Below are 22,315 nucleotides of genomic sequence, written 5' to 3'. Positions count from 1 at the left end.
CCAAATCAATGGAAGCGAGAGACCCTTGGAAACATTGCATAGTTTTGCTTTAGTAAAAATTGTTCTATCTTCATGGCTCACAAAAAGGAAATAAACCATACAGTATCAAATTCTACAGGAAATGCTAGATATTGGGTATCTATATATATTTCTGTACCTTGGTACCCATCAAGGCTAATCTTGATTAAAGGGACACATTTCAATTTTGGTCACTTCCTCTCTGGGTTTAAATTGTACCATCCTTTCTCCATAGCCCTACAGATAACACTACAGTTATCTATCTACCTGCTAGTCCTGTCTCACTGTTGGTCATATATAGAGGTTGTGTAAGAGAGATATTCAACACATTCCACTAAATATACTAAGTGAAATAATACCCATCTATATTTGAGTGATAGATTGAATGATCTCTTTGAAGATGACTGACAGCCTTGGAGATTCTTGTAATGGTTTTAAATTAAAAAAAAAAATCAAGTAGAATTAAAGTACAGAAAAATCTCCTATCACTTCCCCATCCTGAACAAGGGGAGAAGACGACCTGAAAATACTTTGATGAAGAAAGTTCACTTCAAATTGGATGACTTTTTTTAAAAATAGCTTTTGATGCAGAATGAGTATATTTATTAACAGGAGGCCTGCATCTTCATCATGCTTTTCCATAAGCTTGTTTGATATGTTTCAATAGCCCAGGTGCATACTTCGCTCTCTACTAACCAACTTCACTTTGCATGGCAGAGGGACACTTCTGCTGCGTAAAACCACTAAACATAGACTACTTAAATAAAAAACAAGGACTGTTTTTTTAGTATCATGTCAGAGGTCTGAGTCTCTTAACTTTGACATGTATTTATGCCTTGGGGCCGCAGCATGGTCATGTAGGAATACCCACAGTCAATTTGGAACTGAAGCATAGCAACATCCAGCCCTCTCCTAAGGCCAGAAAAGCACGACTTAATACATTATTTTATTTCATTTCTTCAAACTTTTGGAATACGACTAAGTACCTAGCCCATAAATTAAAACTCATTATAGGAATATAAACAAAGGGCTGCCCATAAACATCTCCTGAGCCTACAGTCTCCTCAGCGGCCTCAGAAAAGAAGGGGAAAAAGATGAGCTTTTACAGCGTGCATGGAAAGTCAACAAATTTGAGGTCTGGTGGACTCAGGTGAGGGTGACTGTTCCAAAATTGAGGACCCCTCACAGAAAATGCCACGCTAGCAGCTCCCCCTTATTTATATTAAGGGAGCCTCAGCTCGAGCACCTCTGTGAGCTCAACTGTGGCAGTTTAAACACTGAGAGAGAGGCAGTCTTTCTGGTAACCAGGTCTCCTAAGCACTGAGGGCTTTATAGGTTAAAAAAACCAGTATGTTGAACTGAGGATAGTAACTGAAAAATTAGGGAAGGCAAAAATCTTTGGAGCACTGAGTGCCACTCCCTCCCTGCGTGGAAAAGTAGTTTTGTTTGTGCTTGTGAAATTCTAATTATACCACTTTACATGATTAAACAAAGCTAAAATTGCACTAACTTGCAGGTTTTGTTAAGTGAAGAGACGAGTGCCACTGCAGAGTTATAGTTTAATGTAACGATGTGTGTTTTGAGCTATAAACTGACAAACTGGGAAATTGCCCAAGTACTCCAGGACAAAATGGGGCCCACTGAAAAGCATAATAGGCAACCTGTTGCAAAGTAGTGCAGTGTTTTTAGTGATTTTCTGTTTTGGCTTGTGTCACAGCTTTAACTTTTCATATATCTTTTAATGAGAATTTAGCTTACCTCTATGATCTATAAATCCGATTGCATCAAATGATTACTTTCACTTTAAAATATCTGGGTGATTTTTTTTTTTTTAACAAAAGCCACTTGTTTGTTTCAGAGGTGGATTTTCATCTCTGTATAATGGAGTGTTTTTTTCAATGTTTGCTATTTAAGGTGCAAATAATGTTTTCTGTCTTTAATAGGTGAATGTCTATGTGCTGGGAAAAACTTTCCTTCTGCTGGCCAGAGAGCTCTGCATAAATGCTCCAGCTATAGGTATTTTTTTAAGAGTTGGCTTTCAGTACTTGGGTATACTTTACTATAGTTTCACGATTGCTCTTAGAAGGCCAAAAATTTGCACAGTACAGTATTAAAGGGGCACTTTAAAATGAAATTCATAGTCCAGAGATAAAATGTGACAGTTACTGAAGTGTAGAAGTCATCTTAAAATAGAGAACACAATAGTGGGGCTGCTGTTGAATGCACGTAAGCTTGACACTATTTTCTTTTCCAGTAAAATGTCATTCACTACCTCTTAGTATAAGAATAGTGTAAGCCTTAATGAGAGTATGGACTGACATGAGAGAGAGATGCTTATCTACAAGCTTGTACAGACTTGTCATATTTCAGTTCAACCAAATAAGACACAATATTAGGTTAAGTATTTGCTAAATTTACTGTGTTCAGCACCTGAAGCTGCTGATGTCAACACTTGAAATACAAGAGGATTTATGGAAAATGAGGAGCTTTGTTTTGAGAGAACATTAGTAATCCGTTTGCTTCTACTATTATTTTGTTTTAAAAGTGGCGGTTGAAATAAGCACAGGTTATGTTGTATGAAAACAGTTTTTAATCTAACATATATTAAAATCTGCTTTTAGTAGTAGCAGCTCCAGACAGCAGTGTATGCGTGTTACATTTCAGTACTTTGTCAAGCCTGGCAGACTCTGAGCCACAGAAAACCTTGCTAACTCCACTTAAAGGGATTGGTTCATAAGGGTATCGTGTGACTGTTACTTGCCTCTTTATTCTAGTATTTTTCTCTCTCCTGTATTTCCTTCAACTTAACATCTTTTAGTCTGCATTGAGGGACTGAGATTTTTTTTGTCATCAACAAACAGGCAACTTCAGTCTACTTACAGCTAGCCCTTGAGGAGCACTTGAGAACATTGCTCTCCCTGGAAACTAAGCATCACCTGTCCAAATACTGAGTTCAGTGATCATGGAGTCTCGATAAGATGTGACAATACACAGCTATCAGCCAAGTCACTGGGCTAGTTCACTTGGCATATCTTAATACTAGATGAAAAGAATATTCTCCCTCTGATTTTTGCAGTGGAAATCCAGCTCCCTTAGTATTTTGCACTGCAGTTTCTAAAGACAGAACAGGAAGTCCTGTATTATTGTTTGTATTTTAATTGAATTGTCTTACAGCAGCCAGCGAATATTTGTCTGGAAAACAAGCAAGCCTTTAAACTAAATATTAGTGGTACTTTTTACACCAGGAAAAAAAAAATCTCTAATCCCCGTTTTGTACTTTTTCCAAGGTCACTGCTACAAGGATGAGAAAAGGGTACTGCTTATAGTACACAGTAAATATTTTCAACTGCCTAATCTCCAATGATAGAAAAAGCTAGTTCAGTTATTTTTGTAGTCTGTATCCTGGAATTAGCTCAACAGGTGTAAATATGTGATAAAGTACATTTGAGGGATTATTTCACCTGTCAGCTGTATGAAAAAGCAAAGAGGGTGCTCTTGGTATGCAGCCTGTTTAGGTGGCTTCCTCCCTCATCATCAGGAATTTTAAATGTACTATTTAAGATTTTTTTTATCAGACTGTGTGTCTCTCAAGCTAGCATCTGAATTTGGGCAGTTTAATTATTGATATTTCAGTTCTTTGCTCCTTCAGTGGATTTTTGTAGATTGTAAAGATTTTATATATATATAAAGCTGCATTTAAATGCGGCTTAGTACTGTAACTTTTACCAAATATACATAAAACAGAGTCATAAAGTTCTTACTTCATACATTGGTTTCGAATTATCCTAGTCCACACACAGTTTCTGAACCAATTTAACAAATCTGTTTTTAACTGTGTGTAGACAAGGGCCTAGACATTAGACCAGTCTGTTGCAATTTACTTGAAAATGGGACAGATGTCAGTTTAATCTAAAGCTTCCCTAACTCTACAAAGAGCAAATGCAGTAGCTGCAGAGAACTTAATCTGAATGAAATCTTGTAAGGTTTCAAATAAAAGCTTAGGATATTTTTTAAAATCAGCTTTACAGTCGCTCAAACCGTTCTGCTTTGTCACTGAAGTTTAAGAAAACTGTGCTTCCTTATACATCACCTCCAAGGTGGGAAGAAACTGTATAGTGTGCCTGTTTGTGGAGAGCTTTAGTGACCTTGCAAAGCAATCTCTGTATTTGTGCTGATAGTTATGCCTTTTATAGACAAACTCAGTAGTCTGAGTGTTCTGTTTATCATTTTCTTAGGAATCCCACCACTAAACTGTACTATAGATATATTAACATAGACACAAGTCATACAATCAGCAATGATCAAGTACACAGGTTTTAGGGCAAGTAAAAATGTTTTATATTTCACAGATTCATAAACTGCTCTAGTTTAGAACATCCTGCTTGAGTCAGCTGCAGTCTGCGAGTTAGTTATCTATATACAAAATAAATGCACATTACGTGCAGAATTTAACATTTTTCTGCATGTTGCAGTTTTAATTAAGTCAAATATCTTATGAATAAATAAAATAAGATTAAATTCAAGAGCATTCCTTCACTTATTTTGATAGCCTGATGTAGTAGATAGGTAAGTAGCCTAACATTCCACACTGCTGTAGAGGTTTGTAGTAATCAAAAAAATCCTTTAGTGTGAATAGCAGTACTGGAATACAGTCGAAGTAAAATGCATCATGCATAGAAAATGAGTTCAGGTATTTGTCCTCCTTGTACTCCAGTTCCATTGGTACTATCAGAGGAGCACTGGAACTGGAATGTTACTTTTCCACATTGTACTTCAGTCATTCCCTCTTGCCCAAAATAACTAAGTTCATTGCCATCAAGAATGGCACTTACGTTGTAAAATGTGTCTTGCTCAACCTGCACAGGGTGTTCAAACCACACAGAGAAAGTATTACTGGATCCATCAGAGGTAAACTTTGTCAGATTTTGAGCAAGAACAACTCCTAGACGCTTAAGTTCAATTTTGACGCTGTATTCAGCTTTACCACAGCTTGACCCATACAAGCCTAGTCCTGCTATGAATATCCTTTTATCTACAGCAAATTGGATACTGTCACAGCGACCTCTGTACCTCCATTGGTTACTACGATACGCAGACGATTGAAATCGATGGCATCTTTGAGGTACAAGTCCTTTTCTTTTTGTCAGTGGAAATTCTAGCTTGGGTTTATTTGCAGCTGTATACCATAAGAATATATTATGTGTTTCCTCAAGGGTAAGGATGTCAGATTGAGCAGCTCCATTGGCAAACTCCTCCAAAGTCATAGTTGGAATTCGCACCAAATATAAAGCTTTTCCTAATACATTCCTCTTGTTCCTTGGTGTAATTGGTAGCCCTTGTCTTTTGCATTCAGCCTCTGCCCAATTAAGAACAGCCTCAAAAACTACCACCTCTTTAGTGTTTAGTGCTTCCCTGGTTACAATGATCTCTAGTGTTTGTTGATCAATTTCACAGAAGCCTTCTGACTTCAATGCCATTTCTGCTTGAGCATCAATTACTTCCCAGCAGCGCTGGGTCAATTCTGGCTCCTCAAAGAGTCTGCTCTGAGACAGCAGAACACAAGCATTTTTAGCCTCTAAACTAGTCTCCAGAAAATTGACGCAAGCCTTTGCTAAGGCTGGGACGATATACTTCTTGGCAGCATACAGAGTAGCGAGCACTGTGTCAGCTTCCAGGTCAATTTCATCACTATACATATACCTAAACAGAATAAAAAACAAGTATTTTTAAAAGCAATATAAGCCCTGAGAGATTAAGCTACAATTGTCATAACTGACAAGTAGCAATTTGTCATATTTGACATTTGTCAGCACATTTAATAAAGTGTAATAGCTGCATGTTCCTAGATGCCCTTTAAAAGATTTTAAAGATTTTTATAAACCACTTTTAGTCTCTCCACAGGATTTGTAGACTCATAATGACCACTTACTTTAATAAGATTAGAAAGGCTGCAGGTTCCACATCTGGTATATGGATTTCAGATCTGACCTCTGCAAGATCACCATAAAACATAGCATAGAAGACAGAGCTACCAACTGCCAAAACATACTGTTAAAAAAAAAAATACAAGTATGCCTTTAGTATGTAGCTGTAGTAATTAAACATACTAGCTGACAGAAGAGGTACTGGGGGAAACTTAAAAGCTTCAGTTCAAATAGAAATCCCTTAAACTGTCCCATTATAATTAAGATATAAGTTATTTATTTACTTTGGAGATAAGACAAAAATATCATAATTAGACAAGTTAACTCCACTACCCTAGCAGAAGGAAAAAATATCAGCTGCACAAACCTTGTGGGCAGGAACTTTCTTTGATGCCCCCAGGGGGCCTACGATAAAATGTACATCAGCCATAAGTTCGTTATTGAACATCAGTGCGTTCCTGAAAGTAACAGGAAGGGAGAAACCAAATTAGATTTGCCAAGTTTATCACCTGATGCCACAATGCGACCTAATGCTACATAAATTGAGTCCTGGTTTCAGTAGGTGTCTACTCCACCCCCTTGCTACAGCTGGTGCAATGGGACACAGTGGGATACTTTCTCTCACTGTGGAGCCGGTGGTTGCACAAGTGAGTTGAGAGCAGAATGTGGCCAATATACAGATGCAATACTTGAACTCCCCTGGCCTTAGGCTGCAGGGGGCCTGTGACTGCCACAACTTGCTGTTTTTTTGGCTTGGGGAGCCAGAATCTCCCAGTGTTGGGTGGCAGGGCTGCTCATTGCTAAACAACCCATGTTCCCTGCCTTTGGCACAGAAGGGGGATGCCATGGGACTAGCTGCTGCCCTATAGTTCTCCTGCAGGGTGGGGGGGCAAGGGCTGCCCAGGCTCTGTACACTCTGGCCAGGCTGGCACTTACCTCTCCCGCAGGGTGGGGTGGAAGGACTGCCAGTTGGAGCTCTCCAAATTGTTGTTGTTCAGGTTTTGCAGTTGCGGCGGCGGCGGCGGCTGGGCACTCTGCTGAAGCTGAAGGGCGTTTTTCTTGCTATTGGCAGCAGCAGTGACGGTGGCAGCAGCAGCGTTATTACTGTTTGCAATATTGGTGTTAGCGCTGGCAGGGTAAAGCTCTGCAGCCATCTTCTTCTTCAGGGAGAGGGGCACTACCTCATAGCATGCTGGCACCTTGCCGTTTGACCTCACGCTCTTTTTGGACTTCTTTAAGGTCTCTGGAAGCAGAAGAAAGAAAGTCAAACACTTCATGATCCTGCCATTGAGGCAGCCATGGGGCAGTGGCATGAGCAAGAGGACAGCTATTCTAAAGTCAGGTCCCACTACCTGGATACTTATGATTTTAAACTGCGGCTTTTGCTCAGAAGCCCCGAGCGCCTTTTCTAGGGAGCAGAACAGTGCCGTAAGGAATGATGCCAGTGCTCACCTTTGCTTGAAGGTCCCAGCCTCAAGACCACAGGCAGGATTGCAAAGGAAGACCCCAGGAGGGATACAGGCAAAGTGTTTCCCCAAAAGGAGGAGTAGCAGAGTCAATCCATAAAGCCCCCAAGAGTTAAAGCCCAGTCAGCGCCGAGCTGCTGCCAACCACTGGATCTTCTTTGAAAGGCGACTCGGATCCTTCTTCCGGGCAAGGGTTAAACATCTGCAGAGAGAGCAGCAAGTTCCCAGCCCCAGTATTTAAACAAGGGCCGAACAAACCCTGGCTGCGGTTCCCGGTCCGCACCTTGTAATTCCTCCGCACGCGAGGGGAGGCGGCTGCTGTGAATCCCGCCGCGCTGCCCGCCGAACAAAACTTTCCCAGATTCAGTCCTGCTCGGAGCAGATGCCCACGGGGCCGGTGTGGGGGTCCGTGCCCCGCGCAGCGCCCCTGCGCCTGAAAGGCCAGAGCCGCTGGGCGCGTCTCCGCGGGCGCTGCCGCCTCCCTGCGCGGTTGTGGTTCTGCAGCCAGCAGCGGGGCCGGGCGCCCGTGTCCTCACGCGTGTGCGCTGCCCCCTCCGTGTGTGTGTGTGTGTGTGTGTCGGCTTCCCTCCGCCTCCTGCCTCAAATAGCCAGCCGCGGCCCCGCGCGTCACGCCCGCCTGCTCCAATGGGGAGCGGCGGGGCCCGGCCCCGGGCTCCCTCCCTTCCCAGACAATATGTCATTCTTCTCCGCTCCCTCCTACCCGCCAGCTCGCCCTCCCCACCCCCCCAGCCGCTTGGGAAAATTACAGGGAGCCAAAATCCACCGCTGCAATGGAGCCAAATGTACTGATGCTCCAAATTCACCCCCAGAGGCGGGGGGAGCCTTACACTAGCAACCCCCCTCCCCCGGTGCAATGGGGACCTACCCCGCCAACTTCCCTCCGGCCCTCTGCAAAGTAAACCCAGCCCCACGGGCGATCCGCAGTCTGCGTTCAACTTCCCCGGGAGAGCCCCCAGCTCTGCAGCGTCCCCCCCGCCCGAGGGCAGCTCAGAGCTTGGCTTGACTCGGGCTTTGATGCTGAGCCAAGGTGAACCAGGAAGGCAGTAAACAGATGGGGGCAGAGCTGGCGATCGGAGCGACTTTTCTTCCTGAAAGCCTCCCTTCTCTCCCCCCTCCCCGCCGCCCGTGCACCTAGAGAGCCTGCGAGGCTGTTGTTTTCTTCCCGATCCCGGGCATTACTTGCAGCAGCAGAGCAAGTCTGACATGTTGCAGAGTGGGAGCCCCAGCAGGCACGGCAGAAATGCCACGCAGAGGCACAGCAGCGCTGCAGTTTGGGACTCAGCTGCTGCCCAGCTGCGGGGGAGCTCTGCAGAGACCCAGCCTGCCCCAGTCCACGCAAAAAGTCGGGGTCACTGTACCTGCCGCCCTCACCAGGCGTCCCTCCGTCCACACCGAGCTGGGAAAGTTTGCACGGCAGGCTGCTCCGTGGAGTCAGAAGCCATGATTATGGAAATGGTTGGGAAGACGGGAGGGGGCTGGGTCTGGGTCTGAGATCCTGTTTCTGTGCAGCCAGTCGTTCCCAGCCGGACCGAGCGAGGGCGCCCCAAGGCCTTCTGCGGCCGCCTTTCGCGCAAAGCTGCTTGCTGTCAGGCCGTTTCTCCCTCCAGGGTTTGGACTTTTCGGAGCCGCAAGAGCACAGACAAAACATTAAGTGGTCCCGGTGGTAAAAGCAGTGAGGGATATTCAGGATGTAAGTGAGAACTGCAGCTGACACTTGGGCTACATTCCGAGTGCGTGGAAACTGGAGTATCCTGCACACATCCAGACAGTGTGAGGGTGGGGTTGTAGCAGGAAAGGCAACGGCTGGGCTTTATCTTAAACCCCCAGCCTGTTGGTTATTTTCCCAGCTACAACCCCATCCATCACCCTTCCACACCTGGGGTGTCACACTCCTGCTCCTGACTAGTCTCTGTTTACCAGTGTGTAACTTGCACCACTATTGCCCTCACCTCTGAGTTTGATTTCTAGCACTTCGCTGGATTATAGCTTTGCCACATTTTCTGTGGGGTTTTTTTGTGTGTGGGGTGGTGGTGGTGATAAGAGGAGCAGTCATTTCTGACCAAGGCCTGTCATTAACCTCATGAAGCACACTGTATTACAGTAACTGTTCACAGACCACACATTTATGCCTTCTCTGTTTTGTATGATCCAGCAATTCTTGCTTTCTGGCTCATAATGATGATTTTGAAATTTTGTGGCCACCTCTTTTTTCACCCTGAAATGTGTGTCATCTGTTTTGATGAGTACTGCTGAAAGCAGAGGTGTCACAACAAAGGTAGGATAGGAAGGAAGGAAGGATGGGGGGGAAACTTTCTGAAGCATGCAAGCTGTAGTAGCATAAATAAACATAACTAGTAGCTGATCCTGCAAGCTGTTTGGCTCAGAATGACCCCTGCAAATGCACGGTATTTCCCTGAAGTCAATAGGGCTCTGTATGGGAGCAGAGTTCTGCCAGCCTGGAGCAGTCTGTAGCATCTGCGCATTTATTTGGAATGAGTTTAAAAAAACCTGCAGTATTCTACTTCTAACTTAACTTTTTAAAAATGTGTTGGCTTGTATGCATCCAATTAAGAAGTTGGTTTTACATTCATCCTAGACCTACATTTAATTCTTATACTCTTAATATTGCATTGCAGCCATTTGCAGTCTGCCGGTTGGTGGAGAGCTTCTTTTCAGTGTTTGTTTTTGTTGAAGTCATTTGCATTTACTACTTTTCAAGACTCCGATTGTTTCGCTAGTTTAAAAATGTAAATTAATAATGTGTAGCACAAACTAGTTTCTGTCAAATGATCTGTGGGCATGAATGTCGGCAGAATTTCCTGGAAAGCTACAATGCAAATGTTTGTCAGTTCATAGAAATTACAGCGAAAAAATGCTCTGAAGAATTTAAAGTAATAATAAATTCCTCCCCTCATTTGAGGCCTTGATTTTCTGGGGTGCTGAGTGGCCTCAGCTCCCACCTAAGTTGAGCCGTTTTGTATAAACCCTGCCAAGTGAACTTGTGAAGATTTTGGAATTGTCACCGTAACACATTTGGTGTTTTGGAATAATGTAAAATGGAAATTGGAAATGTAAAAAGCTAGAGAAATGAGTTTTCACTTTAAAGGGTCATTTTGTTTTGTTGAATTATGACTTAAACAGGTTTTTGTTAGTTTTTTTTTAAAAATGAGACCATAGTTTTGAAAGACCTTTATAGTGGTGGTGGTGTGGTTTTTTCTTTTTTAACTGAAGGATTTGAAGGTAGATTTCCCTGGTGTATTCTTTCAGACAATCCAGTTACTTTTTGGTGATAAACACCTTAAAATACATTGTTAGACAGACATCCCTGATGTTAGATGTGATATGGATGATGATTGGAGAACAGTGGGAATTATTCTGTTTTCCTTACTAATTGCCTTTGGGAGTTAATATTTCTATTGTTTTATTTATAATCATGTTTACTAGTTGATTCCATTTTGTAATCCCAAAATTCTTTGGGAGAAATACTTATGTCTCGAAGTTTTTGATTTAAAGTAAAATATGCAGACTTTTAAATGGAAAGGCTGGAGGTGTGTAGTGCAGTCCTGGTAATTGGAAATGGCAACAGGATATCCATTGTTTGAACTTAGTAGTAAAATGTAACTGGTTTGATTAATTGCAAATCTGTAAGACTATTTAAATGAATGTTTATCAGTTAAAGTGCCCAAATGGGGAATCAGCTAAGGAAATTGAGTTGAGTGTAATAGTTAACAATTTACCATACCCCATAGATTTTGGGTCAAGTGATAAGAGGCTGCCAGGAAATGAGAAAATGATGCCCCGGAAAAAAGAGTAAACAAGTATAGAGCATAGCTTTTAAAAGATTCTATTTGATAAACTAGAAGCTGGTTTAGGTAAAGCAACCACCCATACAGACAGCTTTTTGCTGTTCTATTAGTCTATAGCTGATAACACCAAAATTTGAAATTACCTTATACATAGAGGGGCAGATACTTATTTGGTGTAAATTATCTTAGTTCCGTTGAAGTCAATGACATTTTACACCAGCTGAAGTTATGTTCTGGTGTGCCTGATAAACAGCTTTTTCTTTTGCTGGAGTATGAATCGGTGACTATGGAATTTTGATTAAGGAACTGTAGCTGGTTAAATTTGGAGATACGTGGAGATACTTTTGGTAGTAATATTTTATTTATAAACAGATTATGTTTCAAAGGATAATAATTTACAGTTAGGTACAGAGACACATAAGTTAGTATACATGTTGCTGTACCGGTGAATGTTAAAAAGTTTGGATCTAAATTATCCCCCAATCCTGCAAATGCTTGAGTTAACACATATGCGGAGTCACCCATTATTGTCCATAATATGCATAAAGTTAGGCACATGTACCAGTCATTGCAGAACAGTGGCCTAAGAGTATATGTGGAATACACCATGAGGATACTTTAAAAATGTTTAACTGTAAAGCAAAAAAGGAATAGTGTTTTAGCTGTTAATTGGTACAGAGATTAAAAAGGTGTTTCTAAAGAATCACCAGGTCAAAGGATCCAGTCTCCAAAAAAAAAAAAAAAAAAGGCATTGTTGTAGGAGTTTTCTGTTACTGAGATACATAGCAAATCAACCATGGAATGTCTGTGGTACACTTGTTCAGGGTGCATGTTTCAAAAGCTAAAAGTCAAGATTAGAAATAATTGTATTTTATTGTGTTGCAGATCCATGTTTATATATTCCTCGTTTTGCGCACATGCTAGAATTTGGAGAAAAGAACCAGAAGGTATCAATGACAGCTCTAAGATTATTACAGAGGATGAAAAGAGACTGGATGCACACAGGACGCCGACCATCGGGGCTCTGTGGAGCAGGTATCTAAAATCTTGTGTCAATTGTTCAGCGCACAAAGTGCCAATCTGATTTGCTATATAAAAAAGCTCTGTTTTGGGGTTTAGTCATCAGATGGTGACTTTTCGTCTCTTAGCTGAGAAGTTTAGATACCCTTTGCTCTTATGGCCTAAATGTGCAGAGCCATGTTCAAATCCAGCAACTTCTTCATCCAAAGCATTTCCAAAATTCAACCTTTTATTTCTGTCCATGGTGCTAAGACTTTTGTTCCAGGCCCTCATGTTCTTGCAGCTTGTTTACTCTACCCTCCTCTCGGTATCCATATCACTCACTCTAATATGTGCAAAATATAGTTGCTAAGATCATCATCCTTCCCTGTTGCTCTGCCCATGTCACAACTCGTTCCCATTTGAAATCCCTCTACTGGCTCTGCAAATTGAAGCTTTTTGTCCTCACCTTTGAACCTACCCCTCCTTTCTTAATCACTTTTATTCCCCATTGCATAGTCCCCATCCCCTCTAACTTGCCAGTGATACTAACTTTGACCTCCCATTTCTCCTCTTTTCCCACAAATATCTATATGCGTTCTTTTATGCTGCCCCTCATGCATGAAGTGCCCTCCCTGAACTAATCTCGCTTCTCTGCAAGAGACCCATTTATGCTCTAATACCTACAAAAAACCCAGCAACTTAGGTTAGGTTGAGTCAGGGATAGCTGATATGGTGAGGCTATCAAGAAGCTAGTTTGATTACATAGGCTATCTCAACACTTTACATTATTTGCAAATTTTAAGTGTGTACATATGTAAAAGAAAAGTTTTTTTGCAATAACGCAGAACACACAGATAACCCATGTGACCACACAATCTTCTTGGTACCCTCACCCTCTCTCTCACTGTTTGTGACACTTAGTTTTGTATCTTGTTTCAAATCTGAGTGTAAACTTGTTGGGACTGGGACCATGACTTCCTCTGCATTGGTATATCATTTAACACCATGGAGTCCTGATTCCATGAGCCTTTGGGTACTATTGAAATACAAATAGTAATAATAGGAAATAATCTTTTACTGGTACTGACAACTACCTAGATGGAATCTATATCTTATTTTTGGCTTCTGGTAAAGGTTCTAGGAGAGCAATTTATTGATGAAGACCAGATTGCTACTGAAAAAAATTACATTTTTTTGTGTATGGAACAATTCTATATTCTTGTGTTGTATTTGAGTAGCTCACTTTGGCTGCCAAACCCAACTAAAGCATAGAATTTTACAGAACCCAGTTTGCTGGCTTAATTTTATTGAATGGGAAGCAAAGTTTGTACAATTCAACTTAATCACCTGAATTCAAGTATACAGCTGAACATCAGCATTTGCTGTTCTTTAACTGAAGTTGAGAGCAGAGATAGAGTGTACTTGCATGGCTCAGTGTTTTCTTCTTTCTTGTTCTTTGCTCTGCTTAAATATCTTTGTCACTGACTTTCTCTGCTCATTCTCTAGCTCTTCTAGTGGCAGCAAGAATGCATGATTTCCGACGTACTGTTAAAGAGGTTATCAGAGTGGTCAAGGTTTGTGAGTCTACGTTAAGGAAAAGGTCAGTGGAGTTTTATTGTTCTAATCTTTTACTTAAGATACTGAAGAGTAGTAAGTTCTTGTGTGTGCATGTGCGTGCGGCCAGGTGAGAGAGAAATGGATTATTTTTCTTTTTAGAAATTCCAGGAACTATGAAAGTAAAAACTTGGTTTGCTGGTCAACTTTAAGTAACATTTCTTAGTATTTACATAGCATTTTCTAATTCCGGGTCCTCAAAGTGCTTTACAAAGGTGGGTGAGAAGCATTATCCCCATTTTACGACTGAGAAAATTGAGGCAGAGTTAAATGACTTGCGCAACATCACACAAGATTTAAGTGGTGGAAATGTCAGCAAGGTTCTTAACTGTGCAGGTGGAGTAAATGCTTGATCTGCAAAGCTGCGAATGGTGTGGGTTTACTGCATTAACCCAGTATTTAGTCCCTAGTGTATCTTGTAATTTTGTAACTGATAACACACCGCTTTACAAAATTTGTAAAATTTTCTGTAGAGTCATGCGCTTTTAGTAGTACAGTGATGATGATAAAATAGAGCTATGGCCTGAACATAATAAAAATCAAGCTTGTAAAACAAGATGACAATTTAATGTAAGGTCCCAAGTGCTTGTGACCAGAACCTGAACATGGAAATTTCCCATGTACCTTTTTGTCTTTTAATTTTGAAGACACTATTCTGTAAAAGTATTTTTGGATTCTTCATATCAAGGTAAAGAATTGGAAATCAAAATACTAAAAGAAGGACATACACTAAAGAAGACCTAGTAATTGCTTGCATTTTTCATTAATGAGTAAACAAAAAATGAGTACAACTGGAAGATTGCTAGAGAGTTCTAACTTTTTTCCCATGAATTCAGTAAAAAGTAACCAAATTGTGAAATATTCTCCCATTCTTCTTCGAGTAGTGTACCTATGAGTGCTCCATGTTTGGATATGCCTGTGCCTGTGAGCTCTTGCTTGGAGATTCTCGTCAGCAGCATCTGTGGGTCCGTGCCTGTGTCCTGGATGCCCACGTGCTCTGACACACGGGTAGATAAAGAGGGGCAGATCCACTGCCACTCCAGTTCGTTCTGAACCGCCTGGGGCTTGAGATGGAGCGTCTCAGTGTCCGCTTGTGTTAGCCACGTGGCTGGCTACTCATCTTGCTTACATTTTATTTATTCTTAGTATTTTCTTTATTTGTGTTTGTTTGCAGTTAATTTAGCACAGTCAGTGCTTTTGGGGGGGCATGTCTTCCCCCCCCCACCTTTTTTTTGTCACCCACTTTGGGCCTTCTTGGACCTTGATCCGTAGCCTTGAGTATGGGTTATGCCCAAGACCTCAGACTCCAAACCCTGTCAGACCTCCCACGTTCCCACCAAATGTAAGATCTCCTTAGGATTTAAAAGCAGACCTGGGAAATTGAGAAAGGACAGAATTAAACCCCTGTATATTGGAGTGGCCTCCTGCCTTCGATTCTTTGATAAGCAAAGATTCTGGGGGCCTTATGGGACTGTCAAAACCTTAAGAGGAAAAGACCCAACCTCCCAGAATGGGACAAGAACAGGGGAAAGTCATCCCTGCAGCCTGGATCTCAGGCAACCTCATGTCCTGGTAAGGATGCTGCCGATGCTCCTGTTCCTTCCGGTACCAACTGTGGCACCGACCAAGAAGTTGCACACTGAGAAATCCTCCAGAGTGGTGCTGTCTTTGACATCGGACTCAGTGCCTTCGAAGCATAGAGACTAGAACCAAGCCAAGAGCCTCTCTACAGTTCAAAGTAGCCAATTACCAAGCCCTTATGGCAAAGTATGACTTCACAAACTGTTTACATCTTTTATTGATTACCTGCCTCAGGATTAGAAGGCGCAATTTCAGGCCCTTATTACAGAAGTCAGACAGTTGCCAAAGCATCTCTTCAACCATTGCTCGATGCCACCAACAAGGCCACACATGCCGTGGCTACAGATGGGAATCATCTTTCCCTAGCTAGATGATTGGCACCTGAAAGGACATTCGTTCCTCAAGGTTCAGACTGCAAACATGAAAGCCCTATCTCTGTTTCATTCACTGAGTCTCCGCTTAACATGGAAAAGTCTACCCTCTCACCCATTGAATATATAGACTTCATTGAGGCCGCTCTGGATTCCTTCACTGTCAGAACCTATTTACCCAGGGACATATTTGTCACCATGTCCAACCTTGTTATAAAAATGTAATAAGAGTCCACAAACCACAGCAAATACTTGCCTACAACTTTCTGGTCACATGGCATCTTGTACATTTGTGACACCCAATGTATAAGACTACATTCTCTGTGTCTGGTTTCAGAGTAGCAGCTGTGTTAGTCTATTCGCAAAAAGAAAGAGAGTACTTGTGGCACCTTAGAGACTAACAAATTTATTTGAGCATAAGCTTTCGTGAGCTACATCTCACTTCATCGGATGCATTCAGTGGAAAATACAGTGGGGAGATTTATATTCATAGAGAACATGAAACAATGGGTGTTACCATACACACTGTAAGGAGAGTGATCACTTAAGGTGAGCTATTACCAGCAGGCGGGGGACGGGGGGGGGGAACCTTTTGTAGTGATAATCAAGGTGGGCTATTTCCAGCAGTTGACAAGAACGTCTGAGGAACGGGTGGGGGTGGGGATAAACATGGGGAAATAGTTTTACTTTGTGTAATGACCCATCCACTCCCAGTCTCTATTCAAACCTAAGTTAATTGTATCCAGTTTGCAAATTAATTCCAATTCAGCAGTCTGTTTTTGAAGTTTTTTTGTTGAAGAATTGCCACTTTTAGGTCTGTAATCGAGTGACCAGAGAGATTGAAGTGTTCTCCGACTGGTTTTTGAATGCTATAATTCTCTGTGTCTCTGAGCCTAGTTCAAAACAGTCTGCATCCCCAACACAGTCTATCCAAATGGGTTTCTGTACCCCAGTGGGCCTCAGAGTCTCTCCTTGTCCTTTCATGATTGAGAAGGACCTGGAGTGGTGATGGGTTCTCTCCCCCTCCCCCCGCAATATTACCCTCAAGTCAGAACATGCAGGCGCAGACTTGCAGACACTGCTGTTGAAAATCTCCAAGCAAGAGCACAGGGCGGTGTGTGCATCCTGACGTGGAGTACCCGTCAGGGGATACATCTTGAAGAACCCCAGTTACTGTACAAGTTAAGTAACCTCTCCTTTTTTTTTTTTTTCTTTCAGTAGGTAAATTTGTCTATCTCCAATATTACCAAAATTTTGTTACATTTTGTCTTCGGAGGAAATTTTTTACCCAGTGATCAGCAATAGAGCATCTAGGTGCAACTAATTAATTAGATATTAAGTACTAGTTTCAAATGTAGTTCACTTTTCAGTTGTGAAAAATAGTTGTGGTACAATTCCTAATCTTCAAAATGGGAATGATGATATTTCCGTAACTTACAGGGTTGTTATGAGGATAAATTCATTGTTTGTGAGATGCTTGTATGCTATGATGATGGGGATATATTAATACTAACATCACTTTTCTGTCTGGTCAATGGGCATGTTCTTTAATACACATTTTATAATTCATGATTTCTGCGCTTAATAATATACTTTTAAGATGATATATTTAAGTGTTAATTTTTATTAAGAGTAATAATAAGCATAGCAAATTGCAGTTGGAAGTAAATTTAATGTTGACCAGTTTAAGTGAAGAAGTCTTGTTGTAAAATTCATGCTTTGAAATGTTTACTCAAGTCATACACATCAGCTAAAATGACAGCGTTATTTACTTTGACAAGGTAAATGTGACAGCTGAATATTTTCAGGGAGCTATAATTACAACTGTATTTATCATGAATCTATAAAACTTGATTGATGTTTTTGAAATAAGAGCACATTATATGGTATTTAGCTAAGGCAAATAAAAAATCCCTTTGAATAAGTGTTTCTGTAGCCAAGGTTTTTTTTGTTCCTTTCAAGAATTAGAATCTTGAAATATCATTAAATGGAAGTGTCTGAATTAATAAGTACTTGCTTCACATGCTTAAATATCTTTCTCATATGAAGTAGAGTTTTATTTATTTTTAATTATTACTGTTTCTGTGCTGTATTGTATTAAGAACTGTTATCGCTTTGTGTAGATGGGAATGGGACTAGTTGTAGGTACTAATAGACAATGTTAAAATATCATCTATACTGCTGAGTACTTTTCCCTGAAAATTCTGAAACCAAACTACAAATTGTAGTCAAAGTTATTAAAAATAATAATAGTATTTCTGAGCCTCCTGATTGTGCTTTACTATTTGAGTTATTCTTCCAATTTGTTAAACTGCTGCTGAAGGGTGGATTTGCTCCTGGATTATGCCAGTGTCTGAGGCAGAAAATGTGCCTTGAAGGGGTTGGATCAGGACAATGTGCTCTCAACTCCGTCACTGCGGTTGGTGTTACATGGTCATAACAGTGGGCAGTGCGGTTTGGGGAGATGGTGTGGTCAAGGCACCTGGGCGAGATGCCCATTCAGTGTAAATCATGGCAGTTTTCTACCTATGGAGCCACTGCTATAGGTTATAGGTGTCCTCCTTCCCTGGGAGATAAATCCTAATCCTCTGTAGCATAACTGCCTCTGACAGTGCAGGCTGGGTCAGTTTACCCTCTTCTCTGGAGACTGGGGTGTATTGGGCCTTACTTATTAGCCTTAGGGCCAATTAATCTGCCAATGCTATTTATCAGAACAGTAGTTCTCAGCAGGAGGCTCACAGATGTGTGACATTAATGGGTATTAAGTAATTCAGATTCTCCTTGCAGAATTGTTCATCTGATCATAAAAAGAAACCCATTTTGCAAGGTAAAAGCAACAAAACATAATGGTGACACAACAGAGCCTGTCACTTGCATTTAAAATAAGAGATCTTAATTACTTTCAACTTGTATGTTTGGTTTAAAACCATTTTCTTTTTCTTTTGGCAGGGCTTCAGTAAATAACCTTAACAATCACTTCACAAGGCCTTGTAGCTTTGTAATTTGAGGCACAGAATTCAAAAGTACAACTCATCCTAATTGTTGAAACAAAATGTATTAAATATTTATAAACGCACTGAAAATTCTATCTGTTTCATCTCCAGTCTAATTGGAATAATATTGATTTATATATTACTTCATAGGTTCAAGGCACTGTACAAATATTAACTAGTCAATTTTTTATTTTCTCTATCAGTTTTGATGATACAAAAGAATTGGCTTTTAAATTCCTCAATATTTTTATTTGTTTATCCCTTACATTTATATCTTTAGATAATGCACCTGTCTCCACTATCTCCTTTTTTCTTCAGTCAATATTTTCCCCCTTGTTTATCCATTTATTCACCTGTTGCATATTGCTAAATGCTAACTTGTAATCTCTTTGGAGCAGCGACACAGTGTTTGTCCAGTATCTAGTACAACAGGGCCCTGATCCCTGTTTGAAGATCTGAGGCAGTTTTTTCAATGGAAATAAATAATCTTATTTTTAAACTTCAGTACAGTAGTGAAATGTCACTTAGAGGAAAGTGGAACGTTACACCAGAATTGTTTCAAAGCATTTGCAGTGTATGGATTGCAGTTGGTTAGAGAGAACCTCTCTACTTACAGCAAAATTTTTCTGTTGACCAACCCCCTCTCCCCACACTCCCCCCCCCCCCCAAAAAAAACAAAAACAAAAACAAATCCCAAGCCATCATTACCAAAAGCTTCTGCTGTTATAGATCTGGGTGAAATCATTGGAAGAAAAAATTGATAAATTGGTCAATATGCTTACACTATGGACTCTGAAAGTTTCTTCAACCCAAGGCTGCATGGGTAACTTTTTGGAAAAGAAGTAGTCCATACATAGCGTGTATAAATCTGTGTTGACTGCAGCTGCCCCAATTTTCAGTGCAACAGTGTGTAGCTCATATAGACTTCAGGTCCAAGCATGCAGCATTCCATCTTGATCTGAATGTCTTCTGCCACCAGAGGTAGAGAGGTGAGCAGTTTGATATGCAGGAGTAATACCAGGATGTGAGAGGACCAGAGATGCCTGCATAGCTAGGGAGGTGGTCACAAGGTTAGAAGTTCCATAATGTTGAATGCTGTACTAAGGTTAAGAATATTGAGGGAGAAGATATTAAGTCTATTAAGATCAAGGAGAATGAGGGAGAAGGCAATGACTCCATTGAGAAGTGTGTGTTTGTGCTGTGGGCAGAGCGAAACCCACACTAAAATTGTGTGAAAGGTAATTGGAGAGATGAATTTCTCAAGCATTTTGAGAAAGGGAAGGTTAAGGGAGGTACAATCGTATGTCAGAATCAATTGAGGTTCTTTCAAGATGATGTCGTGTGGAAAGGTGACTTTTAGAAAACTGGGAGAGATATCGGAAGAAGAGGAGTTGTTGATAGTGGTGGTAGTCCACATCCTTCTCCTGCATCATTAGCTATAGAGAGTCACCAACAACTGCTTTGCTGAATTAAGAAATCGAATTCGAAAATACTTAATGCCCCACCAAATGTGTATGCAAATAATTTCAAAGTGGTTTATAAGTGGATGAAATCACTTCTAAAAAATCTTCTCAATCCTCTGGACTAACTTCCAGCTTGGCTGTCCTTCCCGTGCCATGCAGTACCTTAGTAGTTGGGTTGTCTGTTTCTGTTTTCATGGGAAAAAGTTACCATTTTCTGTGGGTCCAATTTCATGTGTAACATTTCATTTAAACCTACTTCCCACAAAACTAGTAACAAATTACCAGTACATTTCAATATTTTAATTTCTCACTTACTTACACAGCATAAAAAAACAACCTATGTCATCAAGTCTCAAAGTCTGTGTCTGCAGCCTTGGGTTTGCACTAAGGTGCTAAAAATAGCCATGTGTAGATGGGCTCTGAAACCCAGCCTCCTCCCTGTGCTTCAGAGCTGGAATGTCTGCATGGCTATTTTTAGCACCATAGCGCAAGCCCAAGTCTGCAGACACAGGGTCTTCTTTGTTTTTTTGTTTTGTTTTTGCAGTGTAGACGTACCTATAGAGTTTAAGGCTAGAGAGGACCACTAGATGATCTAGTCTGACCTCCTGTATATCATGGGCCACTGAACACCCCCACCCACCACCCCTGGCCAAACCTCACCAAACCCCAAGTATTTCAGCTTTCTGGAGATTAAGGGTGTCATAAATATAAAGGGAAGGGTAAACCCCTTTAAAATCCCTCCTGGCCAGAGGCAAAATCCTGTCACCTGTAAAGAGTTAAGAAGCTAAAGGTAACCTCGCTGGCACCTGACCAAAATGACCAATGAAGAGACAAGATACTTTCAAAAGCTGGGAGGAGGGAGAGAAACAAAGGGTCTGGGTCTGTCTATATGCTGCTTTTGCTTGGGATAGAACAGGAATGGAGTCTTAGAACTTTTAGTAAGTAATCTAGCTAGGTATGTGTTAGATTATGATTTCTTTAAATGGCTGAGAAAAGAATTGTGCTGAATAGAATGACTATTTCTGTCTGTATGTCTTTTTTGTAACTTAAGGTTTTGCCTAGAGGGGTTCTCTATGTTTTGAATCTAATTATCCTGTAAGATACCTACCATCCTGATTTTACAGGGGTGATTCCTTTACTCCTATTTACTTCTATTTCTATTAAAAGTCTTCTTGTAAGAAAACTGAATGCTTTTTCATTGTTCTCAGATCCAAGGGTTTGGGTCTGTGGTCACCTATGCAAATTGGTGAGGATTTTTACTAAACCTTTCCCAGGAAGTGGGGTGCAAGGGTTGGGAGGATTTTGGGGGGAAAGACGTGTCCAAACTACGTTTCCCAGTAAACCCAGTTAGAGATTGGTGGTGGCAGTGGTTATTCCAAGGACAAAGGATAAAATTAATTTGTACCTTGGGGAAGTTTTAACCTAAGCTGGTAAAAGTAAGCTTAGGAGGTTTTCATGCAGGTCCCCACATCTGTACCCTAGAGTTCAGAGTGGGGGAGGAACCTTGACAAAGGGTATGTCTAAACAACAGTCAGGAGAGCAAGTCTCAGCATGGGGAGACAGACGCATGCTCGCTCTGCTCTAGCTAGTGCACTTAAAAATAGCAGTGTGGAGGAGAAGCGGGGATGCGGCGCACTCAGGGAAGGAGGAAGAGGTGAGGTGGGTGGGGAGCTTGGCTGCTGGTGGGTGCAGAGCACCCACCAATTTTTCCCCATGGGTGCTCCAGACCCGGAGCACCCATGGAGTCGGCGCCTATGAGTGGGTCAGGTGGGTTTGTACTTGGGTGGCCAGCTCCAACTGCTGCCTGTGCTGCTGTGGCCATCCTGCTGCGTGGAGCACACTAACTTGAGCAGAACTAGCAGGTGTCTGTCTACCCACGGTGCGAACCATGTTCCTCGCTGCTGTGTAAACATGCCCTAAACTATGGTGTGCCATAGGCAGAGAACAGACGGAATCAAGGTGCACTGATGCCCAAAGCCTCTGTAATGCCAGGGAAATTATTTTAGTGAGATATACCTAGATGCTTCCTTACGCCACCAGCCGTACAACACTACTT

At 41.4% G+C, this 22,315-nt stretch overlaps 2 protein-coding genes across 6 annotated transcripts in view; one reads left to right on the top strand and one right to left on the bottom strand.

Annotated features, from left to right (window-relative positions):
* BRF1 (BRF1 general transcription factor IIIB subunit) overlaps positions 1-22,315 on the top strand; it is a 236,285-nt gene that overhangs the window by 97,221 nt on the left and 116,749 nt on the right. For both annotated transcript variants that reach the window (XM_084629960.1, XM_084629961.1), the window contains exons 5-7: positions 1,962-2,034; positions 12,121-12,270; positions 13,744-13,837. In XM_084629960.1, the coding sequence (XP_084486086.1) occupies positions 1,962-2,034; positions 12,121-12,270; positions 13,744-13,837 (317 nt within the window). The remainder of the gene's footprint in view (positions 1-1,961; positions 2,035-12,120; positions 12,271-13,743; positions 13,838-22,315) is intronic.
* On the bottom strand, positions 3,750-8,913 carry BTBD6 (BTB domain containing 6). 4 transcript variants are annotated; one of them, XM_084631497.1, is made up of 5 exons: positions 7,692-8,120; positions 6,879-7,185; positions 6,310-6,400; positions 5,948-6,066; positions 3,750-5,718 (listed from the first exon to the last, which is right to left on the bottom strand). In XM_084631497.1, exons 1-5 carry the CDS (start codon positions 8,107-8,109, stop codon positions 4,686-4,688), a joined length of 1,968 nt encoding a protein of 655 aa, XP_084487623.1. In that variant the 5' UTR covers positions 8,110-8,120; the 3' UTR covers positions 3,750-4,685. The 4 variants fall into 4 exon arrangements, with proteins under 4 accessions (XP_084487623.1, XP_084487624.1, XP_084487626.1 ...); XM_084631498.1 differs by lacking the exon at positions 7,692-8,120 and adding an exon at positions 8,788-8,913 and having other exon boundaries at positions 3,753-5,718; positions 6,879-7,610; XM_084631500.1 differs by lacking the exon at positions 7,692-8,120 and adding an exon at positions 8,788-8,894 and having other exon boundaries at positions 3,754-5,718.

The sequence above is a fragment of the Lepidochelys olivacea genome, assembly GCF_965140295.1.
Source record: "Lepidochelys olivacea isolate rLepOli2 genome assembly, chromosome: 6".
Classification (NCBI taxonomy): domain Eukaryota; kingdom Metazoa; phylum Chordata; order Testudines; family Cheloniidae; genus Lepidochelys; species Lepidochelys olivacea.
This window is presented reverse-complemented; position numbering and strand designations above follow the sequence as displayed.

Bases quoted from the DNA above. Each gene is read 5' to 3' on its own strand.
- BTBD6 (XM_084631497.1), bottom strand. From the start codon at position 8,109: ATGACATATTGTCTGGGAAGGGAGGGAGCCCGGGGCCGGGCCCCGCCG. The intron at 7,186-7,691 runs GTGCGGACCGGG...TTCTGCTTCCAG, and splicing joins GCGTGCGGAGGAATTACAAG to AGACCTTAAAGAAGTCCAAA. The intron at 6,401-6,878 runs GTAAGTGCCAGC...TGTTACTTTCAG, and splicing joins CACCCCACCCTGCGGGAGAG to GAACGCACTGATGTTCAATA.